We start from the raw sequence: 19,020 nt of genomic DNA, 5'->3' as shown, positions 1-19,020 counted from the left end.
AATAGCTCAAGTCACTCAGACACTTATTTCAGTTCACCATGACCCCCTAAATATGTTCAAAATTCTGATCTACAACATCGAGAGATAAAATACATCAGTAATGTGATATCAGTTTTATAATGATGATCCCTTCATTGGTTGGATCAGTGCAGAATTTTACTATATTGGATCTTTTGTGTAAGTCCCTTGATTCATTCCTTCGATTTTTCCGATGCTTTTAATTAGGAATGTTCGTATTCAATAGGAAACATTACCAAACACTTAATAAATATATTGCATATCTTGAAACTTATTAAATGGAAAATCAAACTCAGATGACTTGCTCTAAGATTATTATGTACTGTATAGGAGTTTTCTCAAGTAAAGTATAGTTTTATTTCATGTCGAGTGTCAAAATAAGGTGATGATCAGTGATCAAGTGTAGACGACCTTTGATACTGTCAGTAGCAACATCACAGACGCCAACATCATCTGTGGTGACGGTCACTGCTGTATTTGGGTGACTTCTGAGTTTAGAATGACCTCCGAGTCCAGGGTGACCTTTGAGTCAAGGTCGATCTTTCAGTTCAGGCCGACCTTTGATTCTCTGGTGACCCTTGAGAGCCACTTCCACCAGCAGCACCACAGACGCCAACACCATTCCTGGTGGAGATGATCACTTCTTAGTTATGAAATATTGTCCAGCGTCACATATTAATGATATCCTAAAGGCTGCTCCGCTTCTGTCGACGTGTAACTTCAGCTGAAAGTTATTTATCATCATCAATTTAATCTTTACATGAGGTTATTTGCAGGGTTCATCGACAGGCAGATTCTATCATAACATACTGTAGGACAGTTTACATTCTATGTTGACGAAAACCTTAGCAAGAGTACAGCCTATACTCGAGCAAGATACCGTATTAAAGTTCTTTTAGTAATAGATTTTCTGCAACTGAATTAAAAAATAATTTTTATTTAAAATAACATGCGAGTATATTGATAATTTTAGATATTTTGTTTTGAGTATCGCTACAGAGAGGACTTACAACTTCAAGGGTCGAGTTACAGTCAACTGGGAGATACAATACCGTATATACTTTTGAGTAACCAGGGCCAGATGACTCGAGGCCTTCGTAGTGTGGTGGTGCAGGTGAATGCTAATAATTGAAAGTGGCAGAAAAGCAAAAGAAGCACGAATGTTAGCTAGAGGAACGAGATAATCTTGCCAAATAAGTATGGATGAAAGGATTATGGAATCATTTGGTAGAAGTTAATTGAGAAGGTCCAGGCAAAAAAAAATGATAGGCCTGCGGGATTAAAAATCGGGGAAATTGAGAAAGACAGCCCGGGGACGTTCCGACTGGACTGCCGTGGTCTTTCGTCCTCAGATATGACGATGGCACCTTGATTGACTTCCTAGTTAGGTGTGGCAGAAACTTTTATCAAGTGGTTCACGACACATGACGACGGGATATAAATATAAATGGAATAAATTCTCAGAAGTTGTGTTTTTGTTGCATGGTGACCCAACTTAGAGTAATGTATGTACAACGGCTTAAATTTCAACTTTTTCTCAACGTCAAAAAATTATAGCAATATCAGCGTTATTCAATATACTGGCGTCCCACAGGGCTGCTCCCTTACATTTTGCCTCTCAACATCTACCTTCGACCTCTGCTGTGATCAAAACTCCTTACAACTCCTTAGTTGCCAGTTTTTATTTTGTTATTTCATGACATTCATACACTGAAGACTATAATTATATGGATCGTACTTTGATATTTAACCTTTATTATCACATCAAGTGAAGTTCTCGTTGTCATTTTATATACTGAACTACAGTTTGTTTATTCCCCTTCTTGATGTTTGGTTCCTCACCTCCGGCATAAACAGCGAATACACCATAGAAGTCCTCCAGTTCCAGTGGCCGGAGGCTGTTGTTGGTTCTGGTGAACGACTCAGGCTTCAAACAAATTGTTCCGTTCCGTATTGCAGAGAGAAATACATGTTGGAGGATGCCAAATTCCACAAGTCTTCTTAGACTGTAATACAAAAACAACATATTAGTTTACTTTTGTTTGTACTCGTCTTAGACTCAGTACTTCACCAGGTTACAGTGGACTGGCTTCTCCTGTACACCCCTCCCCCTTCACTATAAGTTTGAGTCATCTCGTACCAAGACTGTAAAAGAGTTATACAAGAATCATTATCAATTATTTACTGTATTTTTTCCATAGGTGACAGGTATTTTTTGTTCATTTTTTTATTTTTTTTTGTATCAATGTGAACTACCACTATAGTGTGTTTTTTGTCCGCTGAGAAAAGATGCCCCGCCCCCTTCTCAAGAATTACAGCTGATTGGCAGTTTCAAATCCTTCCGATTTCGTCCTGAAGTAATGATGTATTTCTAAATGAGTCTATTCATAATCGTTGGGATGACCGCTTCTGACGAGAAAGATATTTAGCTAAATTATATAAAGATGCATACAGTACATTCATTATTTCAAACATAAGTACATAGGAAGTTTATCAGAAGTATTATACATGAATAAACTTTTATACTCTGGTACAAAAACTAACATTTTAAAAGATTAGAATTACATTGAAATGTTCAATGTAATGTACTGTATGTATCTTTATATAATTTAGCTAAATATCTTTCTCGTCAGAAACGGTCATCCCAACGATTATAAATAAACTGTTACGAGTTGGGATTTAGAAACTGGTTTAGAATATAGTTAAAAGTCTACCCAGATCCCAACAGGCAACAACAAAAAAAACTAAACAAACAAAGACAATCGGACTATAAAAGGGTAGACAAAGGATGCGAGTTTTTGTTGTGTATAATAAAGTACAATAAATTCCTTAACAAAATATCCAGCTTTCTATAGTTTACCCTTAACCATACTTAACTTAAACATACGCAACTTTGGCTTAACAGTATATACATATTTATACAACATACAACAATCTGAAGCAAGTGGAGGTGGGAGGTAATATAGGGTTACAATACTCAAGTGCGGTGCTGAAGTGTCTGACGAGTAGGGCTGAGTATTGAAGAAGATGGTAGGTAGTCACTGTGCCGTAGGTTTCCAGGATAGGTAATCCAAGTGTGGTCACTTCCCAGAGTGAACTGAACTCTCCTCTATCAGGAGCTGATGAGGAAGAGTTGGAGGAGGTGACGCAACAACCAGGATATGGAGAAAGGAAACCCGGAGTGGTGACTAAGACTAGTCATACTCGGGTTTCGTCCCTAGATGGCCTTGCTCGGTAGTGCTGGGTAGTTAGATCATGACACAATAGATGGCGTGGTTCGTAATAAAACTCATTTAGAAATACATCATTACTTCAGGACGAAATCGGACAGGTTTGAAACCACCAATCATCTATAATCCTTGAGAAGGGGGCGGGGCATCTTTTCTCAGATGAGAAAAATCGCTCTATCGGAGACTGTCTTCCACTCCCAACAGAGTGGGAACGTACAGTTAATCTCTGTAACTCACCCCGGCGCAAAATTTCGCCCTTCTTCTTATCGACTCTGCTATTTATAATTATTATTTTTTCACTTTCTCCTAAATACTTTCCTCTTCGTCATAAGCGTCATAACATTCCCTGTTTACTGCAAGTGTGGCTGTTCCGTCTCCCAGTCTCTTTCCTGCACATCCCTTTTACCTCACTTATAAACACACACACACACACACACACACACACATACACACACACACACACACTCTGAAAATATATATTAAACTTTTTTAGAACAGTTTAAACTTACATGGGGTCTACCGCGTGTTTGAGAGGCGAGCCCTTGGGGTATGCGAAGCCAGAAGAGACCCCGGTGAAGACAGGCTCAGACGCAATATACATGGGGCAGGAATTTGTCTGTAACATACGAGTATATCAACATGGAAGGCATAAAGAAACATCTGCAAATATTGTTGTAAGAATTTAGAAATTGTGTAAAACGTAATTATCGAAAAGTTGGAATGATAACAATAAACAAAATTATATTTTGGTCTTTTTAATGTATTTCTTTAATATGACGTTCAGCAAAACATCGAATCTGAAAAGTGTTGTAAAATAGAATCAATCATACTTGTCTTAACTACTGCCAGGGTCAATATTTACATGTACTCAAGATGTCCGCGAGATCTACTATAAGGGCTCATAATATCAAGTGAAGGTTCTTGACCTTTATAGTTCTATGCCACATGTTTGTTTACTGTGCAGTCTACGTTGATTTCTTTATTATATAAACAAGTCTTACCAGTGAGAATATATCGTGAAATATTTGAGCCATTACAAAATTAGTGGTGATGGCAGCATACTTCCCATCAATGGTATCTTGTATTGCGCGAGGTGGATCATAGTGGACTATGAGCCGCTCGTTGACTCGGTGGAGCAAGGTGCCGGGTGGAGCGACCTGTACACGAGGAGATGCATGATAAGCAAGAAAACATCTGACCTTTCGCGAGATAATCTTCGTTCAATATTTTCAAAGCATTTTGAATCCAATAATATACTTTAGCCTTAGCTTGTTGCGGTTGACTACTGATGTCTGCAGCAATGATTTCAGGCACAGAAGTATCTAATGTTTCCATTCACTTACACAGCAGGTATTATGGCAAAGAATCTGAAGGTGTTAGATTTGGATTTTCAATGTGAAAGTCATCTGGTTCTCTCTTAACTTTATGATTCTGTTGGGTTGGGTTAGGTTAGGTTCGGGAATATAGACATGATTGAGCCATGGAAGGAACATCTGTCTGTCGTTGGTGAGGAGATATAATCAAGATTATCCAAAGTACCCACTGTGAAGAGTCCCTTTGGCGTAGTCATTTGCTTTAGTGTTGTTACTACAGACTGTTGACAGGTGCACTTAACAAAACAATTCCTCATTAGTAGATGGTGTTTCTTCGGAGTCCTGCTTCCTCTTCCACTTTATTTCCGACTCTTATTTTGATTGGTTAAATTTCTGACGGCAGGAACAATGCAAAGAAACTTCATTTACCGTAACGTATTCTGGCGTACCTTACCCAACTGAGTCATCATCCACTAGTAAGACATACATTTTCTTAAAATGAACCACATTTTCCAGAGTTTTTGTTCACAGGGTAGGTAGTCAAACTATTACGTCTCTGAGGACATGATAACTCTGATGATTCTAATGTTTCTTGACAAATAACACAACTGATCCAACCCATAACCAATAAATTATCAAACTGTTGTTGTCTATCATGGAGATTACCAAGAGGAGACAGAGCACAAGTTTATACATATAATACTTGAAGGTTTAGGTTTAATTTCTAGTGGACACTGATAATAATAAATCCAATTTGCTCTCAAAAAGAATAAAATTGCAACGTCGTATCCTAACATTGCATCATACGCATACCTTGTCAACCGTCAGTGAGACAAGACGTGCCCCGAAGGCGCTCCCGGTTTTAGCAGCCAGGCCGAGTCTGTTTGGCCCTGCCCCCTCTCCCTGCTATATCCCAACGCCCTATCAGCCTTACTACACCGGGATCTATTCAGCAAAACATTCTAGTGATTAGTGAACGATTGATTACCGAGCAGTGTTCCTATAGTGCACTTAAGGAAAAGCACTAAAGCACAGCAGTGTAATACTGAGTGTGACTGGACCCGACCTAACTTGACCGGGACTTTCTCAGCAAAACATTCAAGTCCTCAGTGCAATAAGTGATTATCATCCAGTGCCCCGATAGTGCACCCCAAGGAAAAGTCAGACAGTGGGCACTTTATCGGTCACCTTTAAAGTGCCAGTGACAAGGACCACCGCGGTGTTTACATATATCGTGAAAACTGTGTCGGCGACCCCAAGCACCAGGGACAAAGACCCACGGTCTTTACGACTGACAAATATTAACAGATGTCTACCAGTGTCAGTGGCCCTCAAAGTGCCGTCAGTGACAAACCCTTCCGTCCGCCCACAACAGATATCAACAGATGGCCGCCAATCACTTACTCCCGACACACTCTGTACCATCTAAAGCGTGGGAACGGTTATCCTGATGGCAGTGTTATAGCGCGACTCAAGTCACTGAACATATTCCACGCCCGTAGCCATAAACAAGGCCGTCATACACATAAGCCCATTAGGACCGTATCCTCCGCTAGGAAACCGGAGAAACCCACCCCTGACAGACCGTACCATTACACTGAAGTTCCACGGATATGGTATGATCTCCCGTCTCTACTGCTATCCAACGTCACTTCCCGAGCGAACAAGTTTGACGAGCTGGCAACTACAGTCAGGTCAGCCGCCGCGAGCGTCGTTGCCATATGTGAGGCTTGGCAAATTGTGCCTGAAACGTGTCATATTGAGGGATATCAACTCTTTCATCACCTTCGTTCACATAGATGCGGAGGGGGCGTTGCCCTCTTCTGTCAAGATGACCTACGCCCGTCACGCCTAGATGTTCAAGTCCCAGCAGATGTGGAAGCATTATGGGTACGTGTTGTGCCACATTCCCACCCGCGCCACACTGCTTCCATCATAATCTGTGTGGCATACCATTCGCCTCGCTCACCCACCAGAGACACTCTTATCAATCATCTCATTATCACCTCAGACCACCTCAGAGTTAGGTACCCATGTGCCAAGTTAGTATTATGTGGGGATTATAATGAAATTGACACCACTGATATCCAGGACCAGCTATCACTATCACAAGTTGTGACCTTCCCCACACACACGGTCAAAATACCCTTGACCTTATCTTAACTGACTTAGCGGACCAGTACCAACCACCTCAACCATTGCCTCCTAACGGGTTTAGCACACACTTATCAGTGCTCTGGTCCCCAGCTGCCACTCCCACTCAAGTACAGAGACCCTACATCAAGACCTACAGGCCGATTACTGACTCTGCAGTGCGCCTCTTCGGGTAGTGGATAGTTCACCATAACTGGACTGAGGTACTTAGCGTGGATGACGTGGAAACCAAATGGATAAATTATACCAACACCACCACGGAAGCTCACCACCACTTCTTCCCCGAGAAGTCCGTCAGATCTCACCCAGCTGACTTGCCCTGGATCACACCTCGGATCAAAAGACTTATGCAACAGAGAGACAGAGCCTTTCATCTCAATGACCACATCCGCTACAGGTCCCTTCGCAACCGAGTCATCCGCGAAATACGCACTGCAAAGAAGTCCCACTACCCAACCAAATTACAACACCTGAAGCAGACCAACATCAGTCAATGGTATGGTAAGCTTAAAGAACTCTGTGGACTAAACAATAAGACACACCCCCTCCCCTTCCTTAGCCATCTCACTAATGTTGACGCAGCTGAACAAACAAATAACCATTTCGCTACTATATGCCAGACGCTCCCCCGGCTTGACACAACCACTCTCCCTGCTTACCTACCAGCCCCCCTTCCCACTGACCTAGTAGAAGAATTTGAAGTAGCAAAACGCCTGGACAAACTAAAATTAAAACGCTCTACCACCCCCATTGACTTACCAATGAAACTCTTCAAGGAGTTCTCCCCGGAGCTTGCTAAACCCCTATGCTCCATCATCAATGCTTCTCTCAGTCAAGCCAGATGCCCAGCTGACTGGAAGACCTCTTATGTATCACCAGTGCCCAAGTCAACCAGCCCACTATCCTTAAATCAGCTACGACCTATTGCAATCACCCCAATACCCAGCCTAATCTGTGAAAGTTTTGTGTTCGACTGGGCTTATGCTGATATTGCAGGAGTCGTAGACCCTCAGCAATTTGGCAACATGAAAACTTCCTCCACCACTCACTGTCTTGTCAGCTTTCTCGATTACATATACCGCCATCTCGAGAAACGAAAAACGTCTGTAGCTGCCGCCTTCATTGATTTCACTAAAGCATTCGACCTAGTCGACCACAATATAATCATCAACAAAGCTATTGACCTCCGGGCTTCGGAGAAGTCTTATACCATGGCTTACAGACTTCCTCAGTGACCGACCAAGCTGTACGCTTCCGAGGGGCTGTCTCCACCTTTCAGTCACTCACCTGTGGCGTCCCCCAAGGCATCAAGATGGGACCACTCTGCTTCCTTATGCTCATCAATGATGCCCTAAGAGAAACCCCTGCTCGCTGGAAATATGTCGACGACTCCACCATTGGGATCAGCGTCAACAATTCTACTCCCAACTATACCGCCCTTCAGGATTTATTGAACAGTCTCCAAAACTGGGCCACCAACAACCATGTCACCATCAACCATACCAAGACCATGGTTATGCACATCAACCTCTCCTCCGACATTGTCCCACCTCCTTCCATTACTTTAGGTCCGAACACACTCCAGGTTGTAGATTCCACGAAGATTCCACGAAGCTCCTCGGCGTCACCATAGACAACAAACTAAATTGGAAACCACACGTCAGTGAAGATGTCAAATCCTCCAGTTTCCGTCTCCACCTCCTCTGCCGACTCAAGTCCCTCGGAGTTCCTGCACCCGAGTGTCTACTCAACATTCATACTTCCTAAGCTCACCTATGCCTCCCCCACCGGGTCTTCCTCCCTAAATGCCACACAACGTAAACACATAGAAAAGGTGCAAAGGAGGGCATGCAAGACTATTCTCTCCCCTTCCTACTCCACATATCAAGAAGCGCTCAACACACTGACCCTTTCGACTCTCACTGACCATCACCACGACCTCATCTGCAAATTTGGTAAGAATCCTCACACCATTCCCACACCACCTGAGATCCCTAGCTCGAGAATCATGTTCACGCACACAAATCGCATCCAGCCCATACGTGCACGAACTGATCGCTATAAGAACAGCCCAGTCCCAACCATTGTAAAAATTATCAATAACTTGTAATAAACCAGTGTATTCACTCCCAGTAAATACTACTTCTTGCACTGTCATTATGTTGAAATGCACTGTAGTTTGAGCTTTTCCCCATCTAGTTATTATATATCTTATTTGTATCACTTATGTTACTTGTATATTATTTATAATTCGAAACCCATTCCCCAAATATGTAACTGTATATGTTCAGCCTTCTGGCTGCCAAGCTCTTTCAATAAACCGTTAATTATTATTATTATTATTATTATTATACCTAGGACCTTCATACACGAATATTGCACTACAATTAGTGTACTTAAATACTCTCTTCATGATATAATCTATTAGCCCAGTGTTAGTTTATGTGATACTTGGAGACATTAAAATGCAGTAACATTATCGTCAGTGTGAGCGGCAGTTTCAGATATACAGGTAGCTTTATTTTTTATCGTTAGTGTTTTGAGCCCCATACCAATAGGATTTATTTTTCAGTTGTGTAATAATTTAAATGCCAAACCATCACACTAATTACTTAACTTTATATTCTCTACTCGTCATTGTCTTCCTCCCTGTATATTTGCTTCGTCTCTCTCTCTCTCTCACCTTTCTACTTATGTTCTCGGTATTTTAGTGAAGTATATTTGCTGCCTCTCTCTCCATCAGTAAACACTGTCAACCTACTGTTTGTCTCTGGTCCAGCCAAACTTCCCCTCACCTGTCTCTCTCCAGCGGTGACTTGCTAACTTATCACATCTAACTCTCTCCTTCTCTATCATTCTATTTATGATGATACGAAGATTTTGTTAATAAATATGATACTCAAGACAGTTGTACCGCAATCTCAAAATTAATCGTATTACACGTGCCTCGGTTGTCTGAAACTTCCACATTACTACTATTCTGATTCACTTTATCTATCCAAAGCAGAGTAGGGAGAGAAGAAAAGGGTTCATTGGATTAGGTACATATAAAGATCTACATACTATTACAAATTCATGAGCCAGCGTCCCTTCAGGTATATAAACTGGTATGTCCGTCTCCATCAACTCCTCGAGGCTGTTGAAGGGGACTTGAATCTTGGGCATGATGAGCATCGCCTTCAGGTTACAGCGGTAAACTAGGCTCAAGATGACTGATGTCAACAGCCACAGGCCAGAAAGAAGTCGGACAGAGTCCCTCTGTGGCGACCAAGTTGACGCTGTTGATAGATAGAAGTTATACCAATAAGATTATAGTGAAACTTGTGATAACCTTTTCACACTTTACTTAAAACAGTCGACCTTAAACACTTAAGTGTCAGCATCGATTAGGTAACTGTTATTATGTATTACACTTGCAAGTAACAATACAGTAACGCTGTGATAATATGAGTCAAAACTTTCAATATATAAAAAGTGCAAGTAGAGCTCAGACAAGTGTCGATGTCGAGACGTCGCCTTACCGAAGACTGAAGATATTTGAAGCACAATGTTTTGAACTATTGAGGTTATTATAGCATAGAAAAACATTTAAGTCCGCGAGCTTCACTTAGTGTTAGTCTAAGATATAAAATGTACACGAATAAATCATGCTCTCATAATCAGGCCACTTGCTATGGAAATATCACAGAAAATATAATGCTGGAAATTTTCTGTACTAAGGACACACAACACTCACCTTGACCACCCGTATACCATGTAGTAACAGTAACCTCCCGTGTACTGTACTAAGGACACACAACACTCACCTTGACCACCCGTATACCATGTAGTAACAGTAACCTCCCGTGTACTGTACTAAGGACACACAACACTCACCTTGACCACCCGTATACCATGTAGTAACAGTAACCTCCCGTGTACTGTACTAAGGACACACAACACTCACCTTGACCACCCATATACCGTGTAGTAACAGTAACCTCCCGTGTACTGTACTAAGGACACACAACACTCACCTTGACCACCCATATACCGTGTAGTAACAGTAACCTCCCGTGTACTGTACTAAGGACACATCACCCTGACCACCCTGTATACCATGTGTAACAGTAACCTCCCGTGTACTGTACTAAGGACACACAACACTCACCTTGACCACCCATATACCATGTAGTAACAGTAACCTCCCGTGTACTGTACTAAGGACACACAACACTCACCTTGACCACCCATATACCATGTAGTAACAGTAACCTCCTGTGTACTGTACTAAGGACACACAACACTCACCTTGACCACCCATATACCATGTAGTAACAGTAACCTCCCGTGTACCAAAGGACACACAACACTCACCTTGACCACCCATATACCGTGTAGCAACAGTAACCTCCCGTGTACTGTACTAAGGACACACAACACTCACCTTGACCACCTATCCATGTAGTAACAGTAACTCCCGTGTACTGTACTTCATGACACATAACACTCACCTTGACCACCCGTATACCGTGTAGCAACAGTAACCTCCCCCGTGTAATTGTGTACTGCTGACACACAACACTCACCTTGAGAAACAGCAGCGCCCAACGTCCAGAGGCAGGAGGTCCAGTGGCCACGGTGAGAGGACCCACACCCCACATGACTTAAATATCTCTGTCATATATGTTCTTACATTACCGCTATACAGAATGACACATTATTTTGAAATCTCTCTCTCTCATACACGCGGTGCCAAAGTTTTCCTGATAATTGACGATGCTTACAATTATATTAATGTATCTTTATTGTATCAATGTCATCATAATTGTATAACCAGTTTAAAATTATCAAGAGTAAGTCATGTGTTCTAGATGGTGAACTTACTAACACTTGTTTAATTGTTTTCACATTTGGAATACAATGTTCAGAACAGTATGTGATTTAATAGCATTATTCTTTAACAGTGTAATATTTCCAACAGAATTATAATGAGAGCCTCAGGCACTACACAGATGAAAAAGCGGGTTACTCTCCATTGATTTATTTCTGGACAAAAAAATCTAAGAAAATATACCACATACTTCAACTATCTACTGACTTAAAGTTATTACTCTCTAGTGAATTAATATTTGTTGTTCGCTTATGTGTTTTACAAATCTGGTGATCACTGAAAAATTACGCCCTCGTAAATTATCTAAAGTTATGCGTAACAATATTTCAAAGATTTGTGAAATGTGAATGTGAGAATCGTACATATGTGGGAGTGCACGGTATCTTTGTATGCATCAGATTTAGCTTCTTCATGATATCGAAATAAAGAAATCTAAAAGCCTTTTTCAGATGCCTCGTCAAGAGAGTTACAAGTCTCAAAAGGCTCTGCTATGACACTCTCAGAAATATTTTACTATCTAAAATAATTGCAGTTAATTTCTTTCAAGTTATCAGCTTGTGTTTACCTTTGTTGTTGACGGAGGAGGAAGCTCTCTCCCGACTCAATGAAGAAAATCCCAACCACGACCGCAACGATTGATGCAAGGATGAGGAGCCATATCTGTAAATATTATATACAGCATTAATATATATATATATATATATATATATATATATATATATATATATATATATATATATATATATATATATATATATATATATATATATATATATATATGAGAGAGAGAGTTCTATCTCGTCAATTTAAATGTTAAGTCCATTGACCTGGCAATAATGCAGTTTAATTCACTAACAAATGAAAATTGAGGATGAAGTTTAAGAAAAGTTGCATGATGATTTAAGGAGAACAAAAGGCGCCGTAAAGTTTAAGGAATGTCTAACTATAATCGGTCATTTTAATGTAAATTTAGGGAAGAGGAAAGTTGTACCACAAGTACTGTAGGAACACATGGGTTAGATGCTAGAAATAACAGAGGAGAAAGATTAATTGACTTTGTAACGCAAGCAATATGTAATGAGGGCGAACTAAGTAGAAATAATAGGAAGAATTTATTAGTTGTATGATAAAGTGAGGAAAGTTTGTTAGTGTGGCCGATTAGTTATTTAACCGTTAATATATATTCTTAGGGGCTATTTATTAGTTAACTGAATGGAATGGACACATTAATAAATCATTATATCGAAGTTACTAGACAATGACTCCTGGACACAAACATGAAATGGATACACTTCCCACAGCAAGTAACTAACCCTAATGGATCGCTCTGACAATTACTCGCTGTGACCTGAGGGAGGCCCAGCAGATGCTGCTGGACTATGTCTCATATGGGAGACTCGGTGCTCGGGAGGGAAGTGTCGCTCCGGACATTGACTTGTGTTGACTTGTGACGAGTGTGATTCCGTGTGCCTCTGAGTTCTGTCTCTCCCTGTGTGTTTGACAGAAGGAGCTGTCGGCCCCTTATATTGGCGGTGTCAGGCCGGCAGATGTCGTCACTAATTAACACTAATTGCGTTAATATGGTCATGATGCCGGTTTGACTAATCACGCGGCGGTGAGAACTTCTTCATTGTGACCGTGACCTCTGCTGGGTCAGGTCTTAACCTCAGTTTAATTACGAAGGGTGGGTCAACTTATATGGGTGTACACCTGCACTTCCGGTCACTGCTATATGTGTTGCTTTTCTCTTGGCTGTAAGCTAGGGTCTGATAAACAATCATTACAAATATGATAATCGCAAATACATGGTTTCACCATCACCCTCGGTACCTTTATACAGGCTTATCACCCCAGAATAGTTTATACAATATTATCAGGAAGCAATTAGATTGCACTTTAATTCAGAAAAGATTCATAAAGTTCGGTAACCTAAATCAAGACCTATCCAGAGCCAGAGTGTGGATCAGACCATGTTCCAGTGATGAGTTTAGTGAAGCTTACACTTCAAAATATATATAAAAAGTAAAACAATGGATACGATCAATTGGAATTTGAGGAAACAAATAACAGAGTTAGTGGCAAAAAATTAAATTGAAACCCAAAACAGATTATAATAATTATCATTACTGCTAAAGGAAGGACTTGGACAAAAAACTGAAGCACAGTGAAACAATTTAAAATAAAAGTTATCAAAGGAGGAACCAGGCTAAAAGTGATAGTATCAAAAATGGAATTATAGTGAAAACTGATAAGACGAAGTAAGGCTTACAAAGAATTTCACAAAGAAATCAAAGATGGTGTTGACAAACTAAATGATTTTGTAAGCATGAAATTCTTGGTGATATAATATGATAATAGAAGAAATTATTGGAGGGAAATGTACAGAACGATCAAAGAAACAAACCAGATTGTTTTTACTAAAGCTGACGAAAAGATCCCGTTCGGGGCAGAAGAAAGAGATGAACAGAGTGCAGAGGAACTATACAGTGATAATGGTAGAGTACATGTAAGAGACGAAAAGGAAAGGAATTTCAAAATACAAGTTCAGGAAACAATAATTGAGGCTCCTGTGAACAAAATGAAAATTGAAAAGACTTGTTGGGTTGATCAACTTCCAGCAGAATTTATAAAACAAATAGTCAGGAATGAAATTAAATGTTGAAATAAATTATAGAACTCCTTAGACTCCAAGAAGAGAAATTAAAGAATATCACTATCAGAAAAGACGATGTTCTTAAGAGGATAAATAAACTAAAGAAGACAAAATTCCCAGGGCCGGACGAAATTTTTCCTCGAGTCTTGAAAGAGTGTAGGGAACAGATTAGCGGACCCCTCGTAAATTTATTTACAAAATCATTAGACACCGGAGTTGTGCCAGACTTGTGGAAACAGGCAAATGTAGTACCCATATTCAAAAAGGGAGACAGAGCATCAGCGTCAAATCACCGGCCGATCAGTTTGACGTCAGTAGTGGGGAAATTTCTTGAATCAATTATAGCAGATAGCATCCGATCGCATCTAGAGAAAAGTAAATTAATCTACGACTCTCAACATGTGTTTACAAAGGGAAAATCTTGTCAAACAAATCTGCTCACTTTTTTTAGGAAAGTCTTTGAGGTAGTAGATAATGACGAAAATTACGATGTTATTTACTTAGACTTTAGCAAAGCATTTGACAGAGTACCGCATCAGAGATTTCTGAGAAAAATTAAGGCTCATGGTATCGAGGGGAAAGTTTTAAATTGGATAAAATCATGGCTCACCGATAGAACGCAGAGGGTTAGCGTAGATGGTGTTAAATCTGATTGGGGCCGTGTAACCAGTGGGGTTCTCCAGGGGTCAGTACTAGGCCCACTCTTGTTCATAATCTACATAAACGATCTAGATGCTGGGATCAGCAGTGACATAAGCAAGTTTGCGAATGACACCAAAATAGGGCGGCAAATTAATTCAGGGCAGGATGCAAATGCATTACAGGAGGATCTAAATAAACTGCAGGGGTGGTCTGAAAAATGGCAAATGAAATTCAACACCAGCAAGTGCAGCGTACTTAATATTGGAAGAACAAATACTTATAAATTATACATTATAAGTTATAATGTATACAGCCTTAACAACATCAACCTAGAGAAATCGACTTGTGAAAGAGACCTCGGGGTACTTGTAAGCCAGGACCTACGGCCTAGAAAACAGTGCGTTAATGTTCGAAATAAGGCGAACAGAGTATTGGGTTTTATATCTAGAAGTATAAGTAACAAGAGTGCAGAGGTCTTATTGCAACTATATCTTGCGCTAGTCAGGCCGCACCTCGATTATGCGGTTCAGTTCTGGTGCCCTTACTGCAGACTCCTTATTTTCTTATGTTCTTATGTTCTTATGTACATATAAGTTAATTAAATCATTCGTAAGTTTCTCAGGAAAGCGCCAGATACATTATTAATAACTACATAGGATATTGATGAATAATGTTCAGCAAACGGACTTACGTTTTACGGGTCCAAAGCAATACCTGTACTTGTTCCCTGTACGGCGAGAGAGTGTATTCTGAATCCCATAGCGAACAGAGCTAGCCAGCCTCAGGGCGCCACCTGTCTCTCATTTAACACCTCAGCGAATTTCGTTGTAAACACACTCTCTCTCTCTCTCTCTCTCTAGTTCATCCTACTGTGGCGGTAAAAAATATCTTCAACCTCAAATACCCTAAATAATTATAAGTAGAATAAAAACTTGAAGACAGTAAACAGGAAACGTGGGAAGATGTAAGAGTTTTCGCAAAAATTCACAGCTTCAGGAGGTACAGTATGAGTGAGCTGCCAGAGATCTAGATACAGGTACCGGGAGAGATGACCACAGACAAGCAACAACTTCCTAATGGTCACATAAAGTCTGGAAGGACTACGATGCAGTACTCACCATAGACTTGTGACAAAGTCGTTAATGATGGAAGGACCTAATTTATATAACCAAAAATACGGTTAACATTATTTTTTTACAGTATTTCCAATAATTACTGTTTCAATATTGTTAATATCAACAATTGTTTTACACGAAACAAAATACATTAATAAATAAAATATCACTAAATGTGTAAGACTAAAAAGTCATAGAGAGGTTACCTGATACAGTGTGAATCGCATTGCCCATCATTATATCAAAATTTACCAATGTATTTTCAATTATATTTAAATTTACAATCCTTGACGCACAGTTTGATGAGTTAAGTTATTGTCAACACACTGAAAAATAGATTATGTTGAGGAACCTCCTCTGCCAGACAGGCCAGTAAGGTCGTCCACAGCAACTTTAGTGGACAAAGATGTGTCATCAAAATTCGCTCATTTTAATCTTTTGTAAGACGTGTTTATAGTAAGTATCAGAATTATAGAGTAGATCGTGGAACTTTTTGTGTTCCTGTTTCTTTGTGGTTATCTGTATATTGTCACTAAAAATCACGGGTAATAACGTATTTTCTTCCTTGCTGTTGATACAGTGATAACATAAACCCGTGAATATCACCTAAAACAACAAAGGCTAAACTTACAAAACCTGTAAATGGCTTCGCAAAGCCAGCGAGGTCCGCCTCAAGCACTGGACTTTCAAATGCAATCACATAAGACTCTATATACATTGGTATACTGAAGTCGACGACTTCAAATCGCAGATGATTCATGGGAAATGGAGCGCCGACCATCTCACATTCCTGAAAAATACGTATTATCTTTATTACCATGTTGAGTTTGTAAAAGTGAAACAAAATTCTGCCCTCAATACCTTTATCCTTTTTGGAGGTATTTACCCCGTGATGTTGGTCAGGGCTTCACCTTCCACCCCCACCACCCCAGGCCAGGCTCACAACCTCCCACACCCTCATCTACTAACCTCCTGCTCACTCACTGTTACGTGATATAATACATTACATCAGTCCTTAGAGTTAAAATATCCCTCCTAGGCCGTCACGTCCACCATACAAGAAATATGTACAGGATCTCCCAGCCTTCCTGTCTCCATCGCAGTCCCCTCGAGACCACAACATGGCTACAGCCAACCAAGACAACCAGAATGATCCCAAAATGGCTACAGCCAACCAAGACAAAGAAAGATCCCCTGGTCCTTCATGCTGGAATAAGTCTTCATAGTGTAGCTCGTATGTACACTGCATGTCTACAAGTATATCTTTTGGAACAGGTGGAGAGACCAACATGGGAGCCACGCCCTCGCCTGTACGGTCTCTGAATGTTGGTGTGTGAGATATAAGTGAGTTAAAGGTAACGTCAAAACAAGTCTGACTATTGCGAGCTGCCTAAGATCCATAGATCCAACAGTATGCACTCTGACTGAATCAAAATATTCACCCGGAAGGTTGGTAAACAGTAGAAGTAGAAACACGCGTCTGCTTCCACCTTGGTGCCTACATATATCTCCCTCAGTGGAGCTGGAATGAGTAGGGTAGCAAGTGTGAGAGAAGACCAGAGGTAACCCGAGCTACGAATAGGGTCAGAGACTCTGGGAGCATGGGGCACCAATGTACTGTAGTTTATAAATGAACTGGATTATTGAAACCAACTCAGAGCATTAACTTACTTGTTCCAGAGCGTTAGCATAGTGAACCAGGGATGGCATGCTTGCTGTACACTTGACTCTCGACACTCATCAGAGCAGCTCGAATGAATCTTCTAATAATGATATTTAAACCTATAGGAAATTAAAATTAAGAGAAAATTACATCATCTACTCTGATTTAAGAGAAATTGGTCGAGTTCTCCTTGAATAATCTAGGTTCTTCTCTCTGAGGTGAGGTGATTTTTAATCAAAACCAAATACAGGTATCAATCAGGGAGGTACTACCGCCTGGGAAGATATTGGAAGCATAATGTGTTGTCTAATGGTAGACCCTGCTGCCATATGGCATCACAAAAATTGTGACCAAGTCCCAGGTTGCTCATCTGACTTTCTGCCTCATTTACACACAATTGCAGGGTCTCAATTGTTTCTCTTACTTTGACAACACAACATACATATATTGTTTCTTACTATTGATTTTTTCTTTTTTGTATTTCTTTATTATTATTATTATTATTATTATTATTATTATTATTATTATTATTATTATTATTATTATTATTATTATTATTATTATTATTATTATTATTATTATTATTATTATTATTATTATTATTATTATTATTATTATTATTATTATTATTATTATCAGTGTTTTTATTCTTATTCTTATTGTTATTTTTATTACATTTTCGCCCTCAGTCCCCAATGTGAGTCAGTGACTTGTGCCCCGGTGGGGTAAACCCTGTAAGAAAATCGTATATATATATATATATATATATATATATATATATATATATATATATATATATATATATATATATATATATATATATATATATATATATATATATATATATATATATATATATATATATATATATATATATATATATATATATATATATATATATATATATATATATATATATATATTGCTCTAAATAGGGACAATCATACATTAAGTTCAAAAAGTAATTGAAGTGTTGGCAAATTAGGGTAACGTTTTCTTTTTATCGCTACACTGTAATGGAAATTAATGTACTTTAGTTAAAATTTACTCTGCTTCACTTAGGACGTCGTTTGTCATTATGAGACAACCAAGTTGGTTATATAAGCTCAGGTTAATAATAATAATATCAATAATATATTTAGTCACAATGAATGTGCAGTACATAGAGTATGTTACAGGGAATCAGTTTAACCAGGTATTTCACATAATCCATAATATGCGGAGGTTCAAAATCAACCATATTGACATTTCAAAAAAGCTAGAAACATTTTCTTCTCGAATTCATATCAGAGATAAATATAAAATGGTTTCCTGTGATGTGTCACCATTGTTTGCTAGAGCATAAAACAGCAGTGATAT

At 39.5% G+C, this 19,020-nt stretch overlaps 1 protein-coding gene across 1 annotated transcript in view; it reads right to left on the bottom strand.

Moving 5' to 3' along the window:
- Window positions 1–315: 315 nt before the first annotated feature.
- The window catches only part of LOC121870135 (glutamate [NMDA] receptor subunit 1-like), a 32,903-nt gene continuing 14,198 nt past the window's right edge, over window positions 316–19,020 (bottom strand). The window contains exons 4-11 of the mRNA XM_042371910.1: window positions 16,630–16,788; window positions 12,154–12,248; window positions 11,284–11,369; window positions 9,779–9,993; window positions 4,250–4,405; window positions 3,758–3,864; window positions 1,861–2,024; window positions 316–642 (exon numbers count right to left, since the gene is read on the bottom strand). Coding sequence (XP_042227844.1) covers window positions 548–642; window positions 1,861–2,024; window positions 3,758–3,864; window positions 4,250–4,405; window positions 9,779–9,993; window positions 11,284–11,369; window positions 12,154–12,248; window positions 16,630–16,788 — 1,077 coding nt within the window. The 3' untranslated portion in view covers window positions 316–547. The remainder of the gene's footprint in view (window positions 643–1,860; window positions 2,025–3,757; window positions 3,865–4,249; window positions 4,406–9,778; window positions 9,994–11,283; window positions 11,370–12,153; window positions 12,249–16,629; window positions 16,789–19,020) is intronic.

The sequence above is a fragment of the Homarus americanus genome, unplaced genomic scaffold (genome assembly GCF_018991925.1).
Source record: "Homarus americanus isolate GMGI-L3 unplaced genomic scaffold, GMGI_Hamer_2.0 scaffold34494, whole genome shotgun sequence".
Classification (NCBI taxonomy): Eukaryota; Metazoa; Arthropoda; class Malacostraca; order Decapoda; family Nephropidae; genus Homarus; species Homarus americanus.
The sequence above is the reverse complement of the archived record's forward strand: the minus strand, read 5'-3'. Positions and strand labels throughout refer to the sequence as shown.